This window comes from Aphelocoma coerulescens, chromosome 5, assembly GCF_041296385.1.
Source record: "Aphelocoma coerulescens isolate FSJ_1873_10779 chromosome 5, UR_Acoe_1.0, whole genome shotgun sequence".
Taxonomy (NCBI): Eukaryota; Metazoa; Chordata; class Aves; order Passeriformes; family Corvidae; genus Aphelocoma; species Aphelocoma coerulescens.
The window spans coordinates 13,627,578-13,655,097 of record NC_091019.1 but is presented as its reverse complement, the minus strand read 5'-3'; the positions used below and the strand labels follow the sequence as shown (position 1 = coordinate 13,655,097).

The following is a 27,520-nucleotide window of genomic DNA, read 5'->3' as shown; positions in this document are numbered from 1 at the left end:
GAGGTGGGTCAGAGCTGAAAGATGAGCCTTAACCTGCAGAGTGGAATGATCACAGCTGTGCAGCCTTTTACCTTGGGGTTACAGAGTATGAACATGGGAGTTGGCTTTGGGAATGGGACCTCAACATCTGCATAGCTGAGATGGTTTTCTGGGTGGAGGACATGGATCTCAAGGTGGTTGTTCATGCCAAACTCTGGATTTGGGCATTTGCTTTCCTCTTTATTCCTGCCTAATCTCTCCTAGGCCCAAGCAGCAGGCAAAGATGGCTGAGTACTGCCGAACCATTTTTGGAGACATGCTGCTGACAGAGCCACTGGAGAAGTACCCGGTACGAGGGAGCTGGGGCAGGAGGGCGCTGGGGAGGCCTTTCTGGAAAACTTGGTCACTCCTGGTGCTGGGAGGTGCCATAAGAGGCACAATGCCGTGTGCATGGATCCTGGTTCATAGGGATGGGTGGAAGACTCTGTCACAGAGGTTTTCTTGTTTAACACTATCACCTCACGGGCTCTGGGCACTGAGCTCTGGCTGGCCAGGATGTACCAGTGGTTCCAGGTGTGTTCTGTACATGGCACTGGTCCAGCTCTGTCTGCCAGCACTTGGAAATGGGAGCAAGGGCCGAATCCTGCTTCTAGCCTGGAAATATTCCCTTCCAGGTGGGCAGGTCAGTGCCATGTGCTTGGAATAACTGAGGAAATCTCCCCAACTGCTTGACCCCAGTCTTTATCTTACCTGTACAATAGGTATTTCTGTGGGCCCAGTGACACCTTTGGTGTTCCCTGGTCATGTTGGTGCCACAGCTGCCCTGCCAGGGGACATGGTTTTGAACATTGGAGAAGGGCCTGTGTTCTGCAGGGCATGAGGCGGGTCCTCGGGGTGTGTAGAGGAGGGGCAGCTGAGGCAGCTGGCCCAAGCATCTGTCTGAAAGTACTGAGACCCAAAGAAGAGCTGGTAAGCAGCAGTGAGCCAGCAGCAGCTGCCCACTGGCCAGCCCCATGTCCAGGCAATAGGAACAGAGGGATGAGGTGGGGAACAGTTCAAGGGATCAGCTAAGCTATTAACAGGCCTTTGCTGTCTGTGCAGTCTGTCACATGTCCTTGTCTTGAGCCACCTCCTCTGGGATCTTTTTAAAATCTGCTGCAGGCAGTGTTTAAATCTGGCCCAAGTGCTGATGAGGGACTGAGGATCTGGGATAATGAGAGAAGTAGGTGGAATGTGAAGCCAGAGGTATGCAGATGCCTTCAGGCTGTGTAGGTGTTTTTTTAGCAAGATGGGTGGCTAGGCAGCATGGCAGAGCCTGAGAGGTGCAAAATGCTGGTCTGAAACCACAGGTGAAATCTTAGGAAAAATCTGCATTAATCTAGTGGGATATGCTGGCAGATGGAGGAAATCAGGTGTACAGTGAGTAAGAAATGTGTTTCTGCACTGGCATAGGAGAGGTGAGTGTTTGAATTCTCCCTGTGATGAAGTTTATCTGTTGCAGCTGAAGCCAGGAGTTCCTCTGCCAAGTCCTAAGGATCTCTTAAGGAAAATCTTGATTAAAAACAAAAAGAATCAATCTATGTCTGGGAAGAGGCAGACCTCTTTGAAGAAAGGGAGGAACGTGGAACCAGAAACCATTGAGCAGCCAACTTCTGTGGATGCTGAAGATACTGGTATGTCTGAAGGGAAGTGGGACTAATAAAACTGATGGGTAAAGCTTCCAAATCACCCAATATGAGCTTGGGGCAAGACAGCACTAGTCATTAAATCAGTTATCCCAAGCAGCAGCATAAAATTGGAAGAGAAATGAAATCTTCAGAATACTTTGAGCACTTAGTCCAACCAGAAGTGACAATTGTTTACACCCTGCCCATCATCCCTTAGTGATTCACTGATACATGCTGGCTTCTGGGTTGAGAGAAGGGGAATAATTTGTTACTACTTGTAGCTCTCTGATAACCACAAATTCACCACAGCCTAGTTCTTCACCGTGAGGGTCTGGGAGGTTCATAAAACCTTCAGGCCCTCTCTCCTCCCTTCCTGTCACCTCTTGGCCTCAAGGTCCCTGTAGTAGAACAGTCCCTGTCATGGTAAGAGCACATGAAGTCGTGTGGGGGACAAGGTGAGCACCGCGGCAGAACACCTGGAAATGGACATTTATTCCCATAAATATGTGTGATCTTGGAGGAGAAACAGCCCAGTGGTTGTCACTCCTGGGTGTGAGGGAAGCCTGCAGCAGGAATGGTTTGGTCTCCTGGGTGTGCTCAGTGTACCAGTTTATTTGGATTTGGCCAATAAATTTGTAGGATTCTTCCCCTCAGTGTTCCAGCATTACTTGGTAGGGAGGTCTGGCAGAGTGTTTCATTGCCATCAGCCTGCAGGGTCCTGTCTGTGTCCTGCTGATCCATACCACTGATGTGGGCCTGTGTGCTTAGTCTGGGCAGGTGATGTGGCTGAAGAGGAGCCAGAGGAAGAGGATGAACAGCTCAGAAACCTGGATGAAGAAGAAATTAAAAAGATGCAGTCAGATGAGGTGCGGGCACTGTTGGTTCTTTTTCTTTTCTGTGGATTTTTGCTGCCTTCCATTTTTCTCTGGGGCCTCACCCTGTTGAATAGAGATGAACCCGAGGTGCAAAGGGGAATGAACCTGCTGGGAGCTTTCCATCCACCACTCAACAAGACTTTTCCAGGAGAAACTGAAGAAGAGAATTTTTGTTGCAAGCATAAAGAATGTGGCAGAGGAGTTACTGCTGACTCTGCATGATTTGGAGATAATGTTTGCCTTGGGGTGTTGGAGAGGCTTAGCCTTGGTCTGAGAAGTTGTTAGTGGAAGTGCTGCTGCTGAAGGGGGAGGGAGGAGATCAGCGTTCCCTTGAATAAAAAGTGTACTTCCCATTTCCATCTCCCTGGTATCCTTTGGAGAGAAGGAAAAACAATATCCCCACTTTGTCCCAGACTCCATGTTATAATGGGTCAAAGAGGTCCTGGGCTTCGTACATCCTCCCTGGAACCTCTCCATGTGCCTTGGTTCCATTTTTGCCCAGTTGCCTGGAGATTCTGTGCCCCTTCCTGCCATGGAACTGTAGGACTAAGAAGCCAGAGAAACTGGAGCACTCTGATCAGGGCAGCCACCAGAGCTCTTTGACTCTTTGACTGGGAGGCCCTGGTGCAGTTTGTTTCATCTCCAGGAAAGGTCTCTTCATCTGTTTCCTTTTGGATCATTTTCTGCTCAGGGCACAGCTGGCCTGGAAGTGACGGCCTATGAGGAGATGTCCAGCCTGGTTAACTACATACAGCCCATCAAATTCAACTCCTTCGAGGTCTCTGCCAGTAAGTCAAGCTCAGTCCCTTTGGAATCCAGGCCAAGTGCTTCCTGGATCCGTCGTTCCCCTACACAGAACGGGGACTGGGCGTGCCTTGCTCCTAAAGGCTTTATCATCTCCTGTTTCCAGAGAAGAACCGGAGTTACGTCATCTCTTCCTTCACCGAGATGAAGGCTTGCGATCTACTGAGCAAGTTCCCCATGCAGTTTGTAGAGTATCCTTTTGGCAGCCCTCTTCCAGTGCCACTGGGTGCTTGGAGTGCGAGGGAGATTCTTGACAGGATGCATCCTGCTGTAGCCAATGTCAAGGCTGCCAGATGCTTGTCCTTAAGAGGAAGGTGTATGGAAGAGGAGCCTGGGCCTCTCCGGGGTCGTGTCTGGATGGCTCTGAGCATTTGGTAGCAGAGCTCCAACAGCTTTTATAATGGGAATATGTGGGCTGGCCCCAGGGCACAACAGGAGCTCTCCCGACTTGCTTCCTATAGAGCCTGTAGATACAACAAGCGGCAGATGAGCCGCATTTACCCCAAAGGCACCCGGATGGACTCCTCCAATTACCAGCCCCAGATGTTCTGGAATATTGGCTGTCAGATGGTGGCACTCAACTTCCAGACCATGGGTGAGTGTCAGGGTGTCCTCCAGCCTCTGAGCAGGTTAGATCAAGTGGTGCTGGTCTCTGGGTGCTCCTGGTCCCCGTCTCTTCCTTTGCTGCCTTTTCCCAAGTGCTGTTCTCCTCTGACTTGATCTCCCACAAACCAACAGCACTTTTCCATGCCCAGCACAGACCTGGTATGCACACATGTGGACTGCTGTCACCCTGTGCCTGGGCACTGTCTCTGGCTGTCCTGTTCCACAGTATCACACTGAATCACATCCATGAGGGCACCTGCAGCCCCTGTCCCCCAAGTTGCTACCTCTACAAGGCAGAGGCACAGCTCTATCTGGCCACAGCACTGACCTGTCTGTGCCATTATTTCCAGGATTTTGACCTGAACAGGGAGGAAGGGCCTTTCCTTGCTGCACAACCAGCATAAGAAGGAAAGAAAAGCTGTTCCTTACCTCTCTTCCTTCCTTAGAGGGCTGTGTTATGTATAGAGCATAGGAAACAAAAGGGAGTGAGTGCAAGGTTGGTTCCGAAGAGGAGGACAGTGCAGGCAGGTGCCAAAACCACCAGGCAGTGTCCTCAGAAGTGTCAGACAGAAGATGGACTCCCCAAAATGAAAGGGGGAAGGAGCAGAGGGGCTTAGGCACTTACTTATATTCCCACCCCAAAATAGCGGGTGCTCCTTAAAGCAGGTTTTAATTTAGTTCTGCCCATGACTTAAGGAGCAAGTGCAAGCAAACCACTTCCCTTCCTTACAACAGCTGCTGCAATATTTTTCCCTGTAGGGTGCTGAGAGGCTTAATTAGTTTTCAAGATGGCTTTGTGAGCTGTGGGCTGGCAGGGGCTGGAAGCTTCCGGCAGCTTTCAGCTCCCTCGTAGCAGACAGGCTGCCTGTTCCTCCCAGCCCTGTCTCACTGTGTTGCTCTGCTCTCAGATGTCCCCATGCAGCAGAACATGGCCCTGTTTGAGTTCAACGGGCAGTGTGGGTACCTGCTCAAGCACGAGTTCATGCGGCGACCCGACAAGCAGTTTGATCCCTTCTCCGTGGACCACATCGATGGGCTGGTGGCCACTACTGTTTGTGTCACGGCAAGTACAGCCTGGAGGACCCTGTCCTGTGTCACCCAGAGGGACTCTCAGTGCCCCATGAACCCATGGAGTCCTGGGGGAAGGCGTTACTGTGGCAACTTCCAGGCTTGTCGCTATTTTAAATTAATCATAATCACATGAAAATGGAAAATGAGCATCTGCTGTGCAGAGGCAGCCAAGGCTGTGCTGGTGGGGAGGGAGGAAGTGCTGAAGCAAGAAATAAGGGTGGAGGTAAAAGAAGAGCTGGAGCAGAAAAGCTGTTTTGGGGTGGGAGAGTGACTTTGGGGAGAAGGAATGCATGGGTCCTTCTGTTTTGTTCTTCCCAGCAGTTTCTAACTCCGTGTGTGTTGTTCACAGGTACTCTCTGGTCAGTTCCTCTCAGACCGCAGCGTGAAGACCTACGTGGAAGTGGAGCTCCTTGGGCTGCCAAGGGACGCCAAACGCAAACACAGAACCAAACTGACCTCCACGGCCAACTCCATTAACCCTGTGTGGAAAGAGGAGGCTTTTGTTTTTGAAAAGGTGAGAACATTTGGTAGTAATTTAGACAGAGAATCCTTAAAGCTCCTTATGGCCATGACCACTGCCTCAGGAGAGGTCCGTGCCAGCAGAAGGGACCCCCCCTCTGGAGACATCAGGCCTGGCTTTGGACACACTCGGGTAACATCCAAACGACAATATCCAAAACAACTCTCCATCAATATTTCCCAGAACAGACAAGGGGTAGCTGGGAATGGTTCTGGAAGTAAAAGGCATCCAAAGTCTCCCCTCTGTGATGCCCTCTTCAGACCGATCAGTTTGGAAAACTTCCAGCACCAGAAAGGAACTGAATGTTTGTGGTTAAACTGTCAGTGAGAAACAGCCAAACTGGAGCAGTAATGGGACCAGTTTCCAGTTGTGCCAGAACATGGAAAGCTGCCCTGTCCCTCCCCAAGAATTCAGTGATCCCCAATCCAGCTGCAGGGCCCAGGGAAGTTAAGTCAAGTACACATTACACGATTAATCTGTCAGGCACAGTATGAAGCTACAGATATTTTCAGCCTAATTGGCTGAAATATCCTCCTTTCAGAAAGACTCTGAGACTTCACTCCTGGCAGAATAATTTTGAGTTCATTTTATGGCAGAAGAAAACAGGAAAGGAGGAAGTCAAAAACGCTTATAGCAATGTTACCATGTTTGCTAAAGTATCCATCCCAGTTCATTCCATTCTCCAGTGAGTTGCTTCCTGGAAGCAGTGGTGTGGAGGGTTTGTTGCCCTGGTTTTGTCATTAGGTAACCTGTGATCTGGGGCAGGCTGAGAAGCCTGCATTTGGTGGAGTTTCTGGGCATTCAGCTGTCTACGATAAACTGTGCCCTTAAATTACAAGATGCAGAAATAGGCAGTGCCATCCTTGAAGAGATGAAATTGTTTGGTTGGAAGGAGGAGGAGGATGCTGCTTTCAGGAGTTAAAAGCGAGGACACTGGTGCCTTACTCTGCTTTTGCCTTAGATCATGATGCCTGAGTTGGCTTCTCTCAAAATTGTGGCTTGGGAAGAAGGAGGGAAGTTCATTGGCCAGCGTATCATTCCCCTCATCGCAATGCACCCAGGTAAATCAGTGGAAATTCTTTCAGCTTTTGTACCCTTGAGACCTGTCCAGTGGGAGCCATAAAGATGATACAAACAGCTGCATACTTTGCTCCTTAATCTCCATGCCCGAGGCAGTGTAACCTTCAAATCCATCTTGTCATAGCCTTGGCTTTATCCCATGATATACTCACCATGCCCTCCTGTAAAGAGGGCCTTGGGCTGCTGGAGCAGGGAGACAGGGAGGGACAGGATGCTGCCAGCTCAGCTCCCTCTCCTCTCTGCCCCAGGCTATCACCACGTGTGCCTGCGCAGCGAGAGCAACATGCCGCTCACCATGCCTGCCCTCTTTATGTTCCTGGAGATCAAGGACTACGTGCCGGATGCTTGGGCAGGTAGGGAGCGCTGGAATGCGCAGGGGGTGCTTCTGGCCTCCTCCAAACTCTGATTCAGAAGCATTTTTCCAGCCTGGGAAGTGCTTTCCTGCTGTGCCCTCAATTCCTTGTCAGGGTGGGACTTGAGCACATGCCAGCATCCTGTGACAGCCTTGCAGCCTTGGGAAGAGTATGGAGGCTCCCAGTGCAGCTGTGCCTGGTTCCCACCTGAGGTGCAGTGCAGGTGTACCAGGCTCCAGTGTGGCATGGCTCAGCCCTACTGTCATTCAGAGGCAGGGAGAGGTTTCCTTGAGGGAATAGGTGACATCTCTCGGGGGCTGTGGAGAATGGGAGATTTTAGGAGTGATGTTCTTCCCTGTTGGAAGAGAAGGAGGGTTCTTGCTGGTACTGAGATTCGGGGACCTTCCTTTGAGAAGGGTCAGAGCTGGATGAGACAGAAGCCTCATCGGAGGGATCAACAGTCATGACCAAACCCACACAGAGTGCAACAGCGTCAGCCACAGGAGCTCTTGTGAATACTTCTTATGTTTGTTCTCTCCTCCCCTATGTTCATATAAATGAACCTTATTCACTGGGGAAATCCTGATAAAGTGGGTTTGTCGCATTTTTATAGGAAAGATGAGGTTTATACAACATTGGACTGGAATTGGAGCAGGGAGCTGTGCAGGTGAGAAAGGTCTTACCCTGGCCCTGGATTCTGGGAGCAGAGTTCCCAAAAGCACCTCACAGAACTGCCCTGAATATAAGTTGTGAGCCATGGCCTTGGGCTGGGATTGAGGTGAAGGAAGTTCCCTTCCTCCCTCCCTTGTGCTGTCAGGGAGAGGCTGGTTTCAAGCAGAGAACACAGACTATTCCTTCTTCGCAGTGTCCTGTGCCGGACAGGGAAAATGAGTTGATGAGTTTGCTGTCCAAGCCAAGCCCTCCTCTCTGTTTCCAGATCTCACTATCGCCCTCACCAATCCTATCAAGTTCTTCAATCTGCAGGACAAGCGCTTGGTGAAGCTCAAGGATGCCTCAGGGGAGGTGAGTTCTTCCAGGTTCTGTTCTCTAGAGCACCTTGCATGGATTCAGCTTGAAGTAACAGAGTTTTCATTTACCTCTTTGTTTTAGAGGTCTGGCACACAGACAAACCTCTCATCTGCTGAGACTAACGGGGTGGCAGGCTCCACTGGGAAACCCAGCATTCCTCCCTCTAACGGGTCCACAGGTAAGTTTCCAAGAGTTTTCAAGCATTCAGGCATCTTGGCAGCTTAATTTCTTCTGTGCTGACACCAACATTCTTCACATGGCCTGTGTTCTGGTGAGCTCTCCACTGGCCATTTCCAACCTGGACATCCAAGATGGGACATTAACAGGAACCTCTTTTGGGATTTCAGGAGCAGCAGTATTCACCAAGGATGAAGCTGTGTTAGAAGTGATGCAGATGGCAGGTAACTCCTCGTGCTGGTCACGTGGGCTGAGGCCCTGCCTGTCATCTTACATTCCCAAGGTGTAGCCAGCACTAAAGACAAATCCTAGGAATCTTGGGGCTCAAGGACAGGTTTCCTTCAGCACACCTGCACTTCCTGTGCAATGTGTTGTTCACCTCCTGGATGTCTGAATGCAGTGTGATGCCAATTCCTGCAAGCATGGGGCCTAATTGTGCCTCAAAACTGAACTGAAGGCACAAGGGGAAACCTGTTTCACTCAGGATATGTTGGCAAGTAACTGTCACGTACATTGCTTTTTTAGACGTTATTCCTAAAGGAAAGTGTTCCCCAGGACAGAATATGTACCTGGGGGAGAGGCATCCCATGGTGTGGAGCAGAGGGGGCTCTGGTGTGGATGTGGTGATTAGGGGCATGTGTTGGAGCTGTATGCTCCAGTTTCCTCACTCCAAGCCTTGGGAAGGAGCTGGTCCTGCTTAGCCTTTTTATTTTGTGTTTCAGAGCCTGAGACAATCAGCCTTGCTGAGCTGCAGCAGAAGAAGCGCTTCCTGAAGCTGCTGAAGAGGCAGGAGAAGGAGCTGAGGGAGCTGGAGCAGAAGGGAAGCAAACAGAGGGAGGAGCTGCTGCAGAAATACTCGTCGCTCTTTTCAGAGCTGGCCTGTCCTGGGGGCAAGAAAAGGACGATACGCACAAGGAAAACGCAGAAGAAGAGGTAACCACAGCCCGGGGGTCACTTTCCCAAACCAAAACAAGGATCCCCAGGGAAACATGGGCTCCCCTTCTCTGCAGGAAGATGGAGCAGTGCAAGTATCTGCAACCCAGGGGGGTTGTTCCCACTGAGGGCAGGTGGGAAGGCTGGGATTATACTGGCATGGTGAGAAGCAGCACGGGCCCTGATTCTCCTCTGCAGGAGTGTGACCCCAAGTGATGCTGGTACCAGTGCAAATCCTGTAAAAGCAGCAGAGAGCATCGATCACTGCTGGCTTGTGGAGCTGAGGGAGAGGCTGGAGATGGACCTCATCTGCCTCGGGGAGGAGCACCACAATCGGATCCGAAGGAAAAAAGAGCAGCATGCCACCGAGGTGAGGGCTGCGAGGGCTGTCACCTGAAAATGTATCCTGGGACAGCCCAAGAAATCCCAAGTTATTCACTAAGCTGAGCTTGGGAAAGTGGCCCCAGAACACACCTGGCACACGCATTGTCACGTCTATGCCAGGTAACTGAGAATGAAGACATGAAACTTTATTTGTTAGAAGCCCTAAAAATCCTGCAGAAACATTTTTTTTCTGCTGTTTTCTAAAAAAAGAGCAGCATTGCCCTGGAGCACATCAGGCTCCATCTGCTCCAGCTCTTCTGATGGCTTAGCACAGAGTTAATGTGGTGTTTAGTGGCTTCACACATCACCAGGTGCCACCTCTCCGGGAGCCCAGGAACCCTGAGAGCTGGGGTGATGTGGAGGTGGGCTGAGGGTTCACCAGTGGCACCATCAGAGCATCTTCTGCTGTTTGACTTGGTGGAAGCCAAAGAGTCCAGGTGAGGGGAGTCCTGCAGGTTGAGCTCAGCCGAGGCCAGCAGGAGCCATGGTGGCACCTGGGGACAAAGTGCAGGCCATAGGTGGTGGTGGTAAATTCAGCATATGCTATCTGTTCCAATGAAGGAGGAGTGATTCCAGGCTTGGGATGCCTTTTCCCATTAGTGTTTTCTGAAGGAATTTGCACTGATACACCTTAAATCTTTGGTTCCCTGGTGCACCTTAGGCTTCACAAGCTCCTTGCAAACTCTGTGCAACCCTGAAGGGAAAATAACACTTGGGCACTGGCTCACCTGGGAATCAGGCTTCTTACCTGGGAGAGGAGCCAGGGATGAAACCTTCCTGTCTCACAAGTGTCACTCCACTGGCACAGTGGGGCCTGTGTGTACAGCTGAGCTCACTGCTGTGCCAGTGTTTGCACTGAGCCTCATGGATTCAGAATTTGTGGCTCCTGGAATTCAATGCAGGGAGGTGTACAGCTGACTTGGGTGCAACTGGATACAGATGGGGGGCAGTGTCTCATCCTGGTTTTGTTCCCTTTTGGTCTTGTGTCCATCCCTTGAACAGCAAGTTGCCAGGATCCTGGAGCTGGCTAAGGAGAAGCAGGCAGCTGAGCTGCGGGTGCTGAGGGACACGTCGGAAAGGTAAACATGGCAGTGGAATCACAAATAATGCCCAGTTCTGCTCCAGGCCAGCACTTCCTGCTGGATCTCAAAGCTCTGCTCTGCAGCCAGGGAGTGAGGGTGGGAGAAGAGAAGCCTTTTTTCCCCTTTGGCAAGAAATGGAAGCAGGGGGATGTAACATGGGATCTCACACAGTGGTATGGGGGGAAGATGCTTCTTGTGATTCCCCAGAACAGCGTTTGTGCCACGAGATGCCAAGCAGGATACAGTGTTCCATCTGCAGTGAGCAGCCTGGAGCCACTGATGGGGAAGGATAGGAAATAGCACTGCTGGTCCCTGGCTGCCACCTCTATCTCTTGCAGTCAGGACCTCACATTAATCCCTTCCAGGGACTGATCCGCTCCATCCTCTAAGTGAATTGAGCATTTGGGCTCCAGTGTTTAAACAAACTGACAGAATCAATTGACAATTTCTAGCCAGACATGTATCCATTTGTTCTTGCAGGAGTTTTGTCCTGAAGCTAAAATCCTTACTCATTCCTCCTTCCCATTAAATCCTCTCTCAGTATTAGTTGTGAATTCAGATAAAACTCCCTCTTTTTGTGTCCTGTCCCAAGCTAGAGTCTCTTTTCTCAGCTATTCAGTATATTCCGGCAAGTCGAAGGAAGCAGGTGATTAGCCAGGTAAGGGTTTGCTGACAGTAGGATGTCATTAGTACAGTCACATCTGCAGCTGGCTGGGAGAAGCTCCAGAAGGTTTTCAAGATCTGGAGCAACAGGCAACAAAATGGCAGTTCAGTTCAGCAAGAATAAATATAATCTGAATTGAAAACCCTGGCCATAGCCCAGCTGTGCACTGGTGTTGGCACTCAGGTAAGAGATCTTCAGCTGTTGTGGATGCTCTTCATTCCCAGGTGTGCAGTGGCCAAAGTGGCAAACAGGATTTTGGGAATTGTAGAGGGGGGGAAAAAAAAAAAGATTGAGTCAGCCTTGTGCCACTGGATCTGTCTGTATAGAGCTGTCCCCTTTTCAGTGTGCCATCTCAAACAAAAAAGTCTTTGAAAGAGCAAGAAGAACAGCCAGCACTGAGGAGGAATTTGTGCACAAAAAGGAATTAAATGGGACAGCTAGGAGAACAGATGTTTGAGGGAATGTGACAGGAATGTGTAAATCATGAATGGTCTGGAAGAGAAGAGGGAAGTGATTGCTCACTGTTTCTCATAGGAAAGAAGGGTGGGGCACACAGTGAATGTCTCAGGTGCCTCTGTCACATTGTGTATAAATTAAGTACTGTTCCTCTCAGGGCAAGGAGCTGTGAAATCCAAAAGTAGAGGTAAACTCCAAAGTATGAGTGACATCATGGAACATGATACATGCACAGATACTGAAGGATAGACTGGAAACTGGGAAGGTGGAGGAGGGACAATTTCCTGTACACTTGTTCTTTCTCACACTTGCTTTTAGCATGTGCTGCCTCCACTGCTGGGGCAGGACATGTCCTGACTTAAAGTATCCTTAAGACTCCAGGCCTCCTGCTGCACAGTCTCGTACACTTGGTGTTTCTGGGCAGCGGAGTGCTCCAGAGAGCTGTGGATGGAGGATGGCTCTGCTGGCTGGGGCTGGTAACCAGGCCTGTATCTCTTCTCTCCACAGCAACATTAAAGACATTAAGAAGCGGATGGAGGCAAAGAGAATGGAGCGGGTCCAGGCCATGCTGAGGAGTACCAGTGACAAGGCTGCTCAGGAGAGGTGCGGGAGTGGATGTTCCTGGGCTCTGTCTGTGCAGGATGCAGGGTCTCCTGCTGACTTGGAAGCTGAAAAAGTAGAATTTTGCATCCAGTTATTTGCCTTATGGCTCAGCCAAATTTGAGTGGTGCTTTATTTGTCCTGCCTAAATTATAGCAGCTTCTCCCTGTGGTAGGACAGCGTGGGCATGTAACATGCATGTTGATCAGTATGGCACTGATCAGTACTGACAGATCGGTTTTATGGAAGAACAGCTGGATTTTACAGGGTTTTATACTTTCCTTTAAAGGTTGAAGAAAGAAATTAACAACTCCCACATTCAGGAAGTGGTGCAGACAGTCAAACGGGTGAGTTCTGGGGGGTCAGGCTGCTCCAGCAGCTCTGGGTTCTGCAAGGGGGTGTCAGGGAGAGCTTGGTCAGTGTGTCTGGGGCATTTGTAACCCATGGCTTGGGAACAACGGGAAAGCCTGGCAGGAGGAGGGACACCTCAAGGACTCCAGCTCTGCCCTTTGGAGACCCGGTGCCAGACAATGCTGAGTCTGTGTCTGTCAGTGAGTGTTGGCATGTGAGTCCATATGTCCGTCCATGTCTGTGTGTGTCTGAGTGGCCATGTGGGGCTATTTCTCCATATCTCTGTGTGTGGGTGTGTCTGTCCATGCCTCTGTGTTGAATCCATGTGTCTGTGTGTCCCTGTTTGTCTTTGTATGTTTCTATGTTCATATGTGTCCATGTTTGTGTCTGTGTCCACCTGTGTCCATGTGTACCTGTCCCTTTTTGTCTGTGTGTTCATTTGCCTGTGTCCCTGTGTCTGTATGTCCGTGTGTGTCTGCATGCCCATCTATGTCCACTTGTCTTTGTGTCCATGCATGTCTCTGTGTGTCTATGCATTTGTCCCTGTGTCCATGTATGTCTGTGTGTGTCCTTGTGTGAGTCCATCTGTGCCTGTCCATGTGTCTGTGTCCATGTGTTTGTGTCTCCATGTATCCCTGTGTCAGAGATACTTTGTGTCTGTGTGCATCCATGCATCTGAGTGTGCGTGCATGTCTGTATCTGTGTGTCCGTCCATGTGTCTCTATGTCCAGGAGTCTGTGTCCTTGTGTGTGTCTATCCATGTATGTTGTCCATCTATGTCTGTATCTGTGTGTGTGTCCCTGTGACCAGGTGTCTGTTGTTATGTGCATCTGTCCATGTGTCCATGTGTGGGGGTGTCTGTCTGTGTCCCTGCATGTCTGTGTGTCTACATGTCGTTCTGTTCCTATGTCCATGCAGGTGTCTGTTTCTGTGTATGCATGTGTCTGTGTGTGTGTCCCCGTGTCTTTGTGAGCCTTTGTGTCTGTGTTTGTCTGTCCTTGTGATCAGGAGTGTCTTTGTGTGCCTGTGCTGGGGGGTGTGTGTGTGTTCCTGTGTGTGTCTCCATGTCTGGGTGTCTATCTGTCTGTATCTGTCCATGGGTGGGTGTGTCCAGGTGTCTGTGACCATCTGTGACTGGCCATGCGTGTTTGTGTCCAGGTGTCTGTATCCATCTCCATCAGTGGCCTTGTGACTGTGTCCCTCTGTGTCTGTCCCTGTCCATCTCTAGCTGTGTCCTTGTGTGTGTCCCCATGTCTGTGTCTGTCCATGTCCAGGTGCCTGTGTCCCTCTCTATCCATGTCCTTCTGTGAGTGTGTGTCCAGCTCTGTGTGCATCTATATCCATTTTCTTGTGGGAGTCTGTGTGCCTGTGCCCTAGTCTATGTTCATGTGTCTTTGTGTCCAAGCACTTCCATGTGTCCATGTGTGTCTGTCTGTCTGTCCATGTCTGTGACCATGTGTCTCTGCCTGTGTCCCCATGTCCAGGTGTGTGCATGTGTGTGTGTCCATATGGCTGTATCCAGCTGCCTGCATGTCCCTGCGCCTCTGCCTAGGCATGTGTGTGTGCGTGTACATCCATGTGTGCATCCATGTGTCTGCCTCTATGTGTCTGTGTCCATGTGTATCTGTGTCTGCCTGTGGCACTGTGTGCATCCATGTCCAGGTGTGTCTGTGAGCATGTTCCTGTGTTTCTGTGTCTGTCCACGTGTCTGCCTGTGTTCATGTGTGTCCATGTGCATCAGTGTGGGTCTATGTGTCTGTGTCCTGTGTCTGTGTGTGTTTCTGTGTCCATCTCTGTGTTTGTCCTTGTGTCAGTGTGTCCATTTGTGTCAGTGTTTGTCCATGTGTCTGCCATCATTTGTATGTCTGTGTGTGTGTCCATGTCTGCCTGGGTCCATGCCTATGTGTCTGCTTGTGTTCATATGTGTGTCTGTATCCATGTGTCCATGTCCTGTGTCTGTGTCCCTCTCTATTCATTTGTCTGTGTATCAGGGGTGTGTGTGTCTGGCTCCAGGGGTGTGTGTCCAGGTGTGAGCATCTGTGTTTCTCAGTGTTTGTATCCAGTTGTGTGTGTGTCTGTCTCTGCGTGTCCATCCAGATTGGTGTGTCCATGTCCAGGTGTCTGTGGCCAGGTGTGGGTCCATGTTTGTGTGCATGTCTATGTCTATGTCTGTGTCCTTGTGTGAGCATGTGCCCATGGGTGTCTGTGTCCATCTCCATCAGTGTCCTTGTGACTGTCTGTCCATGTGTGTCTGTGGCCAGGTGTCTGGGTCTGTGTCCATGTATGCCTGTACCCAAGTGGCTTTATGTGAGTGCATGTATCCCTGTGCCTGTGTGTGTCCAGGTGTCTGTCCTTATGCACATCTGCCTATCTGTGTACATCTGTGTGTGTCCCTGTATGTCTGTGTCCACATCCCTATGTCCCACATGTCTGTGTGCGCTCACCTGCCAGGCTGTCATGGTGTCTCTGAATCCAGGCTGGGGTGTGGCTGCTGCTCCAGGCCTGCCCTGCTGGGCTGAGCTCAGGCTGTCCTAAGCCCTTGCTTATAAAACTGGAACCTGAGGGGGGTTAATTTATTCTTTTTGAAGGTGACAGAGAAGACTGGCAGGTTCCAGCAGAAACTGGAGGAGAAGCAGGCAGCAAGTCTCCAGTCCATCAAGGAGAGAGAAAGCCAGGTAAGGACAAGGTTTAGGGTCAGGGCTGTTCCTTGGCACAACAAGTCCAAACCCCCAGAGAATCAATCTTTATTTCCACCCTCAGCCCACCCACTCCCAGAGGGTGAGAAAGTGGATAAGGGGCCCACACAGACCCCAGAAGCACCAACAGCTCATCCCAGAGCTCCTGGTCTCTCTGCTTGGCTCCAGTGTGGGGGAATGACATGATTCTCCATTTGCAGCTCCAGCAGCAGGTACAGGTGGAATATGAGGAGAAGTTGAGAGCTCTGAACATGGAGGTTCAGGAGATGGTGAAGAACTACACCAAAGCCAGCTTTCCTGGAGAGTCACAGACTGAGAGGAGAGCAGGTCAGAGCATTCCTGAAGGAGAACAAGGCTCTACAGACCAACTGGAAGCAAACATCCCAGTGGCAGAGGTGTCCAGGCTTACATTGGCAATGACTGAGCCCTTGGGAGCTGGAATGGATGTAGAGATAGAAGAGAGCATATTCTGAGTCCTTTCCTTACTGTTCATTGCAAGAAGGTATATGGTGAAGTAACAACCAGCTTCACAAACTACTACTCTCCCTTTCCATTCTGGGGAGCTCCTGCAATCCTTCAGGAGCGTATTACATTATCCAGGATATCTGGAAGTAGTCTGGAGAGCTCACCCTTCAGAGTACTCCCTTCTCTGTCTTCCCCAGCCTGGGCTCTGAGGTATTTCAGCAGTGGGAAAGGGCCTGTACCTGCAGACCAGCGCGCTGTTGGCATCACAGCAGCAGCTACAGGAATATTTACTTTGCATTCAGACCAGTTTTTAGAGGCAGTTCCCTCATCATTCCTCACATGCATCCCTTCACATCAGTCCAGCTCCTCCTAACACCTTCCACACGGTTCATTGAAACAGCAATAAACAAACCAAACAAAACCCCTTAAACAGTTCTACAAAGGGACACCACAGGGGGGGATGGGGGCAGAAAGTGGGCTCAATCATAGCAACCCACACCGGGCTGTGTGTGCTACAGGATAACAGTTACACCTGAAGCTGCATTAATAAACAATTCCAAATGCTGCTATAAAACAAACCAAACTCCAGCTCAAGCAGGTATGAGACAGCATGTTCCAAGCCTAGTCTGAACACCCAACAAGAGTGTACATCGCCCCTGTGGTGTCACCAGCGTACTGGAATTGTGGATTGTACATTTCTGAGCTATTTATTTTCTAAAAAAAAAATTTTAATTGCTCTTCTTAAACAACTGGGTCACTTGTTACTTAGCTGCAGTTAGTGTGTGTGTCTGTGTGTTTGCCCATGGCTGTGACACTGCAGGTGTGAGTGTGTCTCAATGGCTGTGTCCAGGTGTATCCATGTCCCTGTGTGTCCCTCAGTCCATTTGTGCCCCTGTGTTCATATGTCCAGGTATGTCTGTGTGTCCATGTTTTTGTGTCTGTCTGCCCATCTGTGTCTGTATGTCCACATGTGTGTGTGTCTTCATCCGTGTCTCAGTGTGGGATTGTGTCTGTGTCCATCGATCCAGCTGTGTTGTGTCCATGTGTATTTCTCTGTGCCTGAGTGTGTGTTCATGTCTGTCTTGGTATCCATGCATCTCTATGTGTCCATGTGTGTGTGTCTGCATGTCTGTGTCTCTGTATCCAGGTGTGCATGTCCACGTGTCTGTCCATGTTTCCCTTTCTGTTCATGTGTCTGTCCATGTCCCTGTTTCTCTGCATCTCTCTGTCCCTATCTCTGTCACAGTGCCTGTGGGTCTGTGTGGCTGAGTGCACGTGTGTGTCCCTGTGTGGGTGTGGCTCTGTATCTCTGTTCTCTGTGTCCAGGGCCCTGGGTGTCTGTCCCTGTGTGTGTGACTGTCTGTGAGTCCACACCCCTTTGTGCTTGTCTGTGCACTTGTCTCTATCTCTCTGTGGTGTCTGAGGCCCTTCCTCACCAGAGGACAAACATCCCAGCAAGGTCCAACTGCAGCCAGGGAGCAGTTGGAGATTCTACCTTAAATCCAGAGGCAAAGCTGGCAGTTCCATACCAGAGTACAGAGGCACTGAGCCCTGCATCCTACACCAGTGTGTCACCAGCTTTGGCCACTCAAACCCCTCCAGAGGAGCTTTTTAGAGATTATTTTAAAGGAAAATATGTCCCATCTCTCCCTGGAGGGAACCCAGACACCAGTGCCAGACCAGAAGGTGGGCACAGGGTGGCCCCTCTCCACACGCTGCTGAAGCTCCAGGGGTTGGGTTTTTCCCTCAAACCCTCTCTGGAAATGAATCTCAGAATACACTTGAGTCAGAGAGACACACGTGGAAAGCCAGGACACAACAGCAGGGCCGGGGTTCTCAGGAGTTTTCCTTCCCCCAGTGCCACAACCTAAAGAAGATCATGTTGCACAGGGACAGTGGCAGTGACAGGCAGGACACACTCTGTCCCTCCACATGGCACACAACAGAAAAACACTCCAAGTCAGGTTGGCCAGGTTCATTCTCACAGGCTGCTCCTACCAACAGCACGGGCACAAGCTGTGACACTGGATAACACCCACTACAGTCTCCTTCCCTCCAGCCTGCCACCATTCCCAAACAGCTTCACTTTCCAGCCTAGAGCCAGACTCTAATTCCTGCCTTGCAGCAACCACTCCCCTGGGAGCCATCTGAGAGCCAGCAGAACCCCTTGCTCTGCCCTTCTCAAGCTGAGCCCCTCTGCCCTTGCCCCAAGCAGAGCATCAGTGTCCCGAGAGCTCTGAACAGCACAAATCCAGAAGCCAAAGCAAGGGCTGACACAGCACCAGAGCAAAATGCTCTGCAGGGGGCTCCTTGAGGCGTGGGCATTTCCAAATCAACCAGAGCTCAGCTGGACTATGACACAGGGCTAAGAAGCAGAACTTCAGCACTTGGGGGTTGTGGCATAATGTCCTCTGATGTTTGAAACCTGAGTAAGGAAACCCACCACAACAACCTGTGCCCTTACAACCCCAACAGTTTCTGCTCTGCAACCCTTCTGTTATGGAACCCAACACTAGAACAGGGGATTGATGCCAAATTTCATGAAAAAGAGGTGCAATAGTTTACACAGATTTCACCTGGGGCTAAAAAACACCTTCTCAATGTACTTTTCAGAGTGCACATGATGGAAGCACCACTATAAGCAAAGCAAGGGCTCCCATGAAGCACAGACCACACTCTGCATCACCCACTTTCTCCCCAGGGTGAAGCCCCTCTGTGCCTCTGAGCCCACACGTGGCTGTGGTGCCTCTGACACCTCCCTGTCTGCACAAAATGGGGGAAAGTCCTGCAAGATGGGAAATAGACAAAACTAAATAAAGGCATTAAACCAAATGTTACTGCAAAGGTTCCCGAGCACACCTTGAACTCCACCATCCCTCCAGTAGCAAAACTCAGTCACACCAGGGTTTGGTTACTCACGGACTCCAGAGGAGAGGGGCCATCTGATTGTCCAGGACTATTCCTTCCCACAGGACTCAGAGATCCTTGAAGGTTCCATCCTCTGCAGCCCTGCCTGTGTTTTCCCTTACCTGCCGAGCACAGGGCGATGTGGTACTGGGCTCAGACAGCCTCTCACCTGAGTTACACACAGAACTCCAATGGCAATTGAGACAATAACATCTGGTCAGACACTGAACAGCAGCAGATTTAGGTACAATCTCTGATCCTTTACACATTTTCATCTTTTAAGTGGCATACTCTAGCTCTCAATATAGCTACTCCCATAGCCCAAAATATTTAAGTGAGGCCAACCTTTGTACTATATAATTAAAAATTAGATAATGGGGATGGGGGATGCCTGAAGCAGAGGAGGACTCCAGCCCCAGCAAGGGACACAAACAGGAGACACTGTACCAGAATGACCCCAAATCCTTTCTACCTCTGTAACAGAGTGCTTATGTGCCTAATGCACTCAGAGAAGGAATTGCTGCACATTAACTATTCCATTTTAGAGACACTCTCCCTGACCCACATGTATCCCACATGTCAAGATCTTCCAAGATTACTGCTTGTTATCCCCATTTATCCCCCAGACCCAGGGCACAGCCAGAAGCTCTCCCCAGTTTGCAGGGGAAGGGTGGGGTTTGTCTCATCAAATGCAATGATTCAGGAACCTCATTTGAACCAGGGTCCTTCTGTTGCCACGGGTTAAAAAACAGGGGCCTCTGGACAAAGATTTGTCCTGTTCCAAAATAAATGGGATAATAAGCTGCTGCATCCAGCATCAGAAGCCCACTGGAGGAAGACAGGCACCGTTACAGATAAACCAGTGCAATTGGAACATGACAGCACTGGCAGACTCCCCCTTTGATTCAGCAAATTGTTCATAAAAATACCATGTGCCATCTTCAAAGGCCTCCTGGATGCTGATTGCAAGGGCTATGGCAGCAAGGAAAAGGCTCCATACCAGCAAAGCTGACAGGAAGGAAAATAAAAGGGAAGGATTCAGGGGAAACATGACACAGAACAGCAGCAAACCCTGAGACACGACTCCACCCTTGTAGAAAAGGAAAGATACTCAGAGAAAACAGCATCTCTGAGCAAAATTACCCCACGGAGTAGGCTCTGAGCTCGTCAGAGAAGAGGCTACACCTTGTTGTACAGTCAGATCTCACTTAGCATACACAAAATCCCAACCTGAACACTACTGCAATGCAAATTCCAAGCCTGCTCTGTGTCCGCATTCTCCTGCCTGGCTGCCTGGTTCCTGGGGAAGGAGCTGTCGGCCCTGGAGACGGAACTTCAATCTTTCAGCTAATCTAGGTTTATCTTAGGATTTAGGTTTGATTCCACACTCATCTAAGTAATGGAGCAGTTAATTGGTGCTGTGCCGTGCATGAACTGCAAAGAGAGAAACATAAGAAGCAGGAATTTAGTTCTACACTGGGCAGGAAGATAGAGCCTTTTTGCATTCCTCACAAATATGGTAATGAGATTTTAAAATTTTATAAGATACTTGAATGCAGTTTTTCCAGGGCCTTCCCTCACTGTGTTTAGTCAGATTTGGGCTAAAGTATAAAATGGTGTTAAATGCTAAACCTGTCATCCCTGTGTCCAAGAAACCTTTGTTTCAGGACTCAGGATCCAGGCTCCTGCCCCAGTCTCCTTTTGTTTTAGAACACATAGCCACAGAACAGGGACATTAGAGCAGACTCCAAGGTTCACACTCCCATCTCTGAACTACAGACACATTTTTAAGCATCTCAGCACTGTAACAGGCTTATGAATAAATCAAGAACTACTTTAATTTAAAACACAAGTGCAAAGGATTCACAACTACAGACGAGCAGGACTGTTTGTTTCAAATTATAAATCTTTTCCAAGCCCTGCTTTTTTTTGTGTTAAAAAAAAGCAATATATCTGGAATACAGAAATTTTACATCAAAAATTTTCCAGTGCAGCTAAGGAGGAGCTTAATGAATTAATTTCAACCAACTCCATCAGCCCCAAACTTAGACATCCAGTCTACAGAAAACCCCTACCACTTCTCTACCTGCCACGGGTGAGAGAGAGTGATTTCATCCTTCAGCAGGTGTCTGAGCCAAGGGGATGAACCACCTCCAGAGTTGTTCCCCCAGGGGTATTCCTCTCCCTATGGGCTACAGAGCCAACCTACACGCTCTGCAGACTGGGTGCCCACCCTTTGATGGCTGGCAGCAGTGCAGATGAATTCCATCCCAAATTACTTCAAGTAATCAACTGTGGCTTCAATTTTGAAGCAGGATCTGTAGCTGGAGCAAATAGCAGAGGACAGAGGTTATGAACATCTTCTGAAGATAACGCAGTTCTGAGGTCAGTTTCTGAGACAGCAGGACTGTCCTGAGAATAACTTAAAGTCCAATATCTTGGTATCTGGAGTTTCAAAACAAGATCCCAGTTCCACATGTAGGAATATATTCTTGAGACCTCACAACAACACACACCATCACTGTACAATGTTAACCCCAAACTAGAGTCCAATCACCTTGAGGATCTCACCGATCAGAGAGTGCAGCATACAAAATACCTAAAACTATGTTAAAATAACTGAAAGAGCTGTTTAGACAACCAGAAACCTTCCAGATGTAAAGGGATGATGGGGAAGGGCAGACCAATAGCCAGACAGCAGCACACAAACACAAAAATCAATCCTGGGATATGCAGGACAGCTCAAACTTTTCCATTCGGTCTCCTACAGCATTCCCAAAATGCTAGCCAATAACTGCCCCAGGGCAGCTCTTCTCAGCCTCTTCTGGGAGAAAGGACTGGGAAAGCAAGGTGCCTGGAAACCAGCCACAGGAACACGCTGTTCACATTCCAACCAGCACACAACGTGTTGCAAATGGTGAATTTTCAACCATAAGATTTTGGTGGCAAGAGCACCCGGTCTTCATAGAGTCCGCTTTGAGGCCGTATCCAAGGGTTTCCCCCTCCAAAAGTTTAAAGTCATGAAATGGATTCAAGATTGACCACTAAACCATACATATTCTGCAGCAAAAGAGAAGCATGTTGATGCAAGAGAGCCACTTAGAAACAAATATACACATATCACATCTGCTCCCTAAGGAAGTGTGTGCAGGTTTCTAGGTTCATGTTTAACCAAAGGAAATTAAAATCATCTGTGAAAAGGTCTCAGAGAAAAAAAGAAGTCAAGTCTTTGTGCATTGAGAGTTTAAAGGGGTCTGTGCCCCGAAGTGAGTCAGCTCACAGCTCCAGTGTACAATGAAGGAAACAAAGATCACATTTCTAAGTGGGAAATATCGTTCCAGCTCAGCAGTCAGTAGCCAGGGTGTGCAGAAACTCACAGACATTCAGATACACAGCTTCAGACTCCACTTTCGAATGCCATCCTTTGGCAGCAGTGATCCCCAAGCCATGGAATACCCGCTTTATCCTTGAGACAGACTTGGTCTCACTTAGATCTAGTCTGTATTGATTGTCTTCAGCAAAGGAGAAGCCACAGAAGGCTGAGGATGCACGGACAGGATTCACATTCGTCCTCCAAAACAATCACTGGCAACTTCCAAGCACCATTCACAGGTTGAGACTGCCTGGGCTCTTAATTTTTTCTATATATTTTTTTATAACCATTCCTTTTCCCTACAGTTTCCCCTCATATAAATTCAGCAGGTGGAGGTGCGTTTCCTGTACTGTTGGATAAGGGGAACCAAGCACTCTGGAAGTCCTGTCTGGAGCAAAAAGGGGTGATCCAGAAGTTCTTGTGCTGTTGCTCTTTCCAATGGATCCCTTGTCAACATCCTTTCCAAGAAGTCTCTCAGAACTGGTGAGGTCTGTGAAAAAGCAACCAACCAAGTCAACCCCACAAAGGGACCAGGCACAACTCATGCAACACCAGGCTGCCAAAGTGGGTGTGGTTAAAAGCATCCTGCACATTCCCAATCTTCCCAATCTGTATCCCTGTCTGCCCATTAATGTGACATGGGTCACGTGCTTTTTATGCCATGGAATTAACTCTCTGTCACCGGTAGGCACAACACTTAGGTTGTTTTCTTTTGAATGGGATACAGCCAATTGAGATAAGACTGCCTGCCACGTGCTTCCATTTGGGTTACGTCTGCTTGCCATTTTGTTACTTAAACTTTTCTGGATTTCAGCTCAAAAATTCAGCAGGATTCCTGCTACCTGGGTACATCACTTGGGTAAGAAGGGGGCATCAATCCATTCTTTTACTGGTCACAGATTATGGAAAGATAGTTAAGTAGGATTCTCCAATAGGTTCCAAGAGCCTGAAAAACCCTCATGCTCATGGTACAAGAAGATGAAGAAGCTGCAGAATAAGTACCAAAAAGCTAAATGACCTCACAGGTTTGTCCTTTGGAAGAGGTGTAAAAGCCTGAGAGTCACCAGCCCCCAAGCACCACTTCAAGACCCTGCACATCTCTGGCTGGTTTAATCTTCTGCGTCATTAAAATGGAATAAAAAATGAAGTTGGCATATATTTATGCTGATAATTACATTCAGTTTAGACTGGGGGCATTTTCTCAGCTCTGGTTCACTTAGTAGATCCTGAAATACTGTTCACACAGAGCTACTGCTCATCTTAGGAGTGCTTTGGATGACTTTGCTTGGGATTGCTGGAGAAGGCACCGCACAGCTCAGGATAAGTGCCAGGATCCAGCCTGTATCTCTGTCAATAAATCTGCCCATGCTTTAGCAACCCAGCAGGGATTATCCTAGGTGGCATCCCTTTAACCTGCTGCCCCCAGTATTGCAGTCACTGACCACAGTGAGCCATGAATTGGCACCAGAACAGAAGGCTGGATCCACAGCTGGAGCTGCACTCCAGCAGGAGACTGGTGAGGATGCACACTGGCCTATAAATCAGAGGTCTGCTGGAAGCCAGTTTGCTTCCCAGTACAAAGTGGAGTAGAGCAAGACCATAACCAGCTCTGGCAGTCAGAGCCTGTGGCAGGGCCATGTCAACAAGCAAGGTGTGACCCAGACCAGGATGATTTTACACTGCCCAAGGAGGGCAAGCACCAGGTCCACAATGTGACCGTGAAATTTTAATTAGTGTTGCAAAGGCAGAAAAGAAAGAACAGCTGTTGATGTTGGAGTGTGTGGTGTTAGTTCAGCAGTCTACTCTCTTAAATAATTCAGTTTTAGCAGCTGCAGATGCTCTGATTAATTGGAAAGGCTGGGTAGCTCAGGATGCTGCAGAAGCTGTTTGATCTCAGAGGCTGGGCATGGAATGAAAGGAGGACTGCTTTAAGAGGGCACCAAAAGGTGATCACTCTATTTCTTATGTCACTGCTACTTTTTCCTAAGAAACCATGAAGCCAAGTTCATCTTCTGAGCTGCTGCAGTGTCTCCACGAGTTCCCGTCTGTCCTGAGCTCTCCTGCTCTCCTAACCCTTTGTAGTCCCAAAGGCCATGCAGCTGGAAACTCCCAAGAGCAGGAATCCTCCTGTTCCCTTCCCTGGAAGATAAGCTACTCTGTCAACATCAGCAAGCTGGGAACTGCTGGGTCCACCTGAAGCAGCTCTGACCTGCACTCTCCATTTATGCCCAGCTGCCCTCACAGCTGGGGCTGTTTCCCAAAGCAGCCACCAAGACCCCTGAGCCAAAGCTGTTCCCCAAGAAACAAGTCCTAGCAAGACCATTTCCACAGCCAGCTGCACTGGGAACAGCTGATACGGATGTTTGCCTATGGTAATCATCAGGCTTACAAGTGTTTGGCAGTATGCTCACCCTGTGGAAGTTTTTCAGTTTGGGAGGAGGGCTGTCACGGAGTCTCTTCATTGCCTGGACTGGAGAATCACTGAAGTAGGGGGGTTCTCCATCTACCATCTCTATCACCATGATCCCCAGGGACCAGATATCCACCTGTGGGAGACAATGTCACATCAATACACACAGTCCAGAGCAGCAGGTCCTTGTTTTGCCGCTTTCACAAAGACCACAACACCCCGTCCATGACAAATGGTACCAAGAGAGTCCAACACTGATGCCCTTAATGCTCTTGGGGCTCCTTACAGGAGTATAACTAAGTCAATTTTGCACCCAGGACTGAGCCATGCTGGTGTTGCAACATGTAAAGGTGTGCAAGTAACTGCTTGTACCACACCTGGTTGGTAGGTAAACAAAACTAATCAGTCTGCTGCCACCTGCCCAGAACTCCAGAGCTCCCATGTCTGCTTTCCCTGAGGGGAGCCCCTCAGAGCTCACAACTTCCCCTGCTTCCTTTATGGAATCGATTTACTGATCCCTATCATGTCACAGGCTGCTCCTTGCCCACATCTGTCCACAGCAGGTACAAGTCTAGGCCAAGCTTTAGGTGTAAGAATAGAGTAAGTTGATGCCTTGCTCCTGGAAGCAGAAAAATCTGGTTTTCTACTACTTTAGGAAATATTGATGTCATCACCATCAAAGCTGTATTCATAGTCAAGTTTATATTTTAAACAGAATCTAGAGACTTCCTAGAAAAGCCAACAGTTATTTTCCTGTGACACTTCAGACCATTACTTGCTCTCTCCTACTATTAGGGAGGCAGTCCCTTACCTCAGTGGTGTATGGTATCCTTGCAATGACTTCTGGAGCCATCCAATAAGGAGTACCAACCAAGGATTTTCTTTTAGGTACATCTTTACTGATCTGAGCACAGAAGCCAAAATCAGAGAGTTTGACCTGTACAAAGAGAAAAGCAACCAACCTTAAAAATAAGCCTTAAACAACACAGAGGGAAACACCAAGACAAAGATGACAAAAAGAGTAAGAAGACAAGGGGAAAACAAGGGATTGGGAACAGAAAGGAAATAAGAGACAGAGGCTGCAGCAGCAGAAGACAGGAAACAATTTGTCTGAGGAAACACACCCTGCCATCCAACGTCAGAAGAATGGAGTCGCTCTTGATGTCTCGGTGAATGACCCCCTGAGAGTGGAGATAGGACAGAGCCTGCAGCACTGACTCACACACTGTGGCAATCTGCTCCTCGTTCAGCCTGCAATTAGAGGCAGGGGACTTAAACTGTGCAGAGAACAGTGCTCTGTGACAGGGGCACACGGAGGTTAAAGCACAGACACTTTGGTTCCCTATGGCAATTACCATCTCACCTTTACCATTTTTCTATATCTGTTACTACAGAAAACATTTTTGACTTTATGGTTGACAATTTTAAGTTTTCATAGGTTTAATGCAGAGAAATTGCACTTCAAATTCTGTACCTAAATTCATTCTGCAAGATGCTGTTTCAAGCAGTTCTGACAGGCAGCAGTGCTGCTTGATGCCAAGGTGCTGCAGTAACTGGTGAGACAGCTTTTTTTAAAGCAAATATAGTAAAGCCATTATTCACAAGGCTTATTGTGCAACTGTATCCACAAAACATCCAAACATATCATTTGAGAGTGAATATAGGGATCCTTTAGGCGTTTCCTGCAGACACTTGGGGTACACTCACACCTAACTAAAGGCAGCACAGGCTACAAGCAGGGAAGACACTTCTGATTTCTACCACTCTGTTAGCACATGGAATATGAGCCCCAAGAACCTCCTCTTTAGAGGCTCTTGCTGTTTAGAATACCAATACAAAAACCTTCACAATCAAGTGAAAATAGTAGAAATTAAAATTCTCTCCTATACCTGGGGACAGTGACAGCTCTGCATGTTTACACTGAAAAATGCTAGGAGTGAATTATTTCAAAGAATAGCTGCAGTACCCAATTTGAGTACTGTGGATTCTCAGCCTGACTAGCAGTAGTTCTGAACAACCCTCAGCTGAGGACAGAGAAATGAAACATCCTCAAATTTGGGTCTGCAAGTGAGCCTAAGGAGAAGAGAACACTCAGAAGGCAGAGCTGTGCAGCAAACCAGCACCTTCTAAACCCATAATCACTTCTACACAATCAGCTGAGAAATCTACACTTGTGCTGCTTATTTGGCATCCCATACCTTACTCTTCTAAACCAGGACAGCTACAGGTTGTAGCTGCACTGTGCCACACTCATGGCAACTAAATCTGAAGGGTAGCAGGGGGCTACTTCTGCCTTTATGATTTAACCTGAAAAGGGAGAGGGACAAAGGCTACCTGTGGGACTTCCCAGCACAGAACCCAATGTTTTTAGGAGCAGTACTTTTCACTTCATAGTGCCTGAGCTGATCCACCTGAGAGGCCTGTGGTTCCAGAAGATCACAAGAGGTGCACTTTCACCCTGTCACATATGGAATTTGGTTTCAGTCAAGTGACTGCATAGTGTAAAACAGATTACTGTAGGATTACCTTGCTCCTGGAGATGTAAATCACTTACCCCCTCAGCAAAAGTTTAATGACAGCAATGATGGCATTTTCCTCCCTGGGAAAAACTGATAAAGGTTTGCAGCTTACTTCTGATAAATGTTATGGTTATAACAGATCCTGCTTCCATCATGTGGAAAAACAAGCATTCATTAACAGGTTCAAAGGAAGCTTCTTAAAACAAAACTAGGCTGAGGTCTCACTGGTGGATATAAACACACAGACCCTTCATAAACCTCTTCATCACTTTTTATCTGTAATTCAGTTCCAGCCAAGAGCTACAAGAGTTTTACTGGCCCTGTCAGCTGTAACTGAGCACTCCTCAGGATTAAATGTTGGCTTGCAGACCCTGAAATGCCTCTGAACTCAATTCTGGACAGGCCTTCCCCAGGTAAGTGTCTCCAGGACACTCCTTCCAGGTGGGGTTGTGGAGGCTACAGAGGACAATGTGGCTCTTTATGCCTCTCAAAATTATCACAGGTGTGCTTCCAAAACAC

At 48.8% G+C, this 27,520-nt stretch overlaps 2 protein-coding genes and 1 pseudogene across 13 annotated transcripts in view; 2 read left to right on the top strand and 1 right to left on the bottom strand.

Moving 5' to 3' along the window:
- The window catches only part of PLCB2 (phospholipase C beta 2), a 42,162-nt gene extending 26,355 nt beyond the window's left edge, over positions 1 to 15,807 (top strand). For 4 of the 5 annotated variants that reach the window (XM_069016634.1, XM_069016632.1, XM_069016633.1 and 1 more), the window contains 20 exons: positions 244 to 328; positions 1,481 to 1,652; positions 2,415 to 2,512; positions 3,213 to 3,309; positions 3,432 to 3,516; positions 3,796 to 3,920; positions 4,840 to 4,994; positions 5,352 to 5,516; positions 6,484 to 6,583; positions 6,851 to 6,955; positions 7,893 to 7,978; positions 8,066 to 8,162; positions 8,332 to 8,385; positions 8,884 to 9,094; positions 9,293 to 9,464; positions 10,481 to 10,557; positions 12,188 to 12,283; positions 12,570 to 12,627; positions 15,220 to 15,306; positions 15,528 to 15,807. In XM_069016634.1, the coding sequence (XP_068872735.1) occupies positions 244 to 328; positions 1,481 to 1,652; positions 2,415 to 2,512; positions 3,213 to 3,309; positions 3,432 to 3,516; positions 3,796 to 3,920; positions 4,840 to 4,994; positions 5,352 to 5,516; positions 6,484 to 6,583; positions 6,851 to 6,955; positions 7,893 to 7,978; positions 8,066 to 8,162; positions 8,332 to 8,385; positions 8,884 to 9,094; positions 9,293 to 9,464; positions 10,481 to 10,557; positions 12,188 to 12,283; positions 12,570 to 12,627; positions 15,220 to 15,306; positions 15,528 to 15,800 (2,398 nt within the window). In that variant the 3' untranslated portion in view covers positions 15,801 to 15,807. The remainder of the gene's footprint in view (positions 1 to 243; positions 329 to 1,480; positions 1,653 to 2,414; positions 2,513 to 3,212; positions 3,310 to 3,431; positions 3,517 to 3,795; positions 3,921 to 4,839; positions 4,995 to 5,351; positions 5,517 to 6,483; positions 6,584 to 6,850; positions 6,956 to 7,892; positions 7,979 to 8,065; positions 8,163 to 8,331; positions 8,386 to 8,883; positions 9,095 to 9,292; positions 9,465 to 10,480; positions 10,558 to 12,187; positions 12,284 to 12,569; positions 12,628 to 15,219; positions 15,307 to 15,527) is intronic. The other variant, XM_069016636.1, reaches the window with a different exon arrangement.
- Positions 12,890 to 15,212, top strand: LOC138111232 (uncharacterized; annotated as a pseudogene).
- Positions 15,808 to 20,090: 4,283 nt separating the features above from the next.
- PAK6 (p21 (RAC1) activated kinase 6) overlaps positions 20,091 to 27,520 on the bottom strand; it is a 42,520-nt gene continuing 35,090 nt past the window's right edge. For 7 of the 8 annotated variants that reach the window (XM_069016638.1, XM_069016642.1, XM_069016639.1 and 4 more), the window contains 4 exons: positions 25,607 to 25,733; positions 25,294 to 25,419; positions 24,484 to 24,618; positions 20,147 to 22,562 (listed from right to left, as the gene is read on the bottom strand). In XM_069016638.1, the coding sequence (XP_068872739.1) occupies positions 22,395 to 22,562; positions 24,484 to 24,618; positions 25,294 to 25,419; positions 25,607 to 25,733 (556 nt within the window). In that variant the 3' untranslated portion in view covers positions 20,147 to 22,394. The other variant, XM_069016645.1, reaches the window with a different exon arrangement.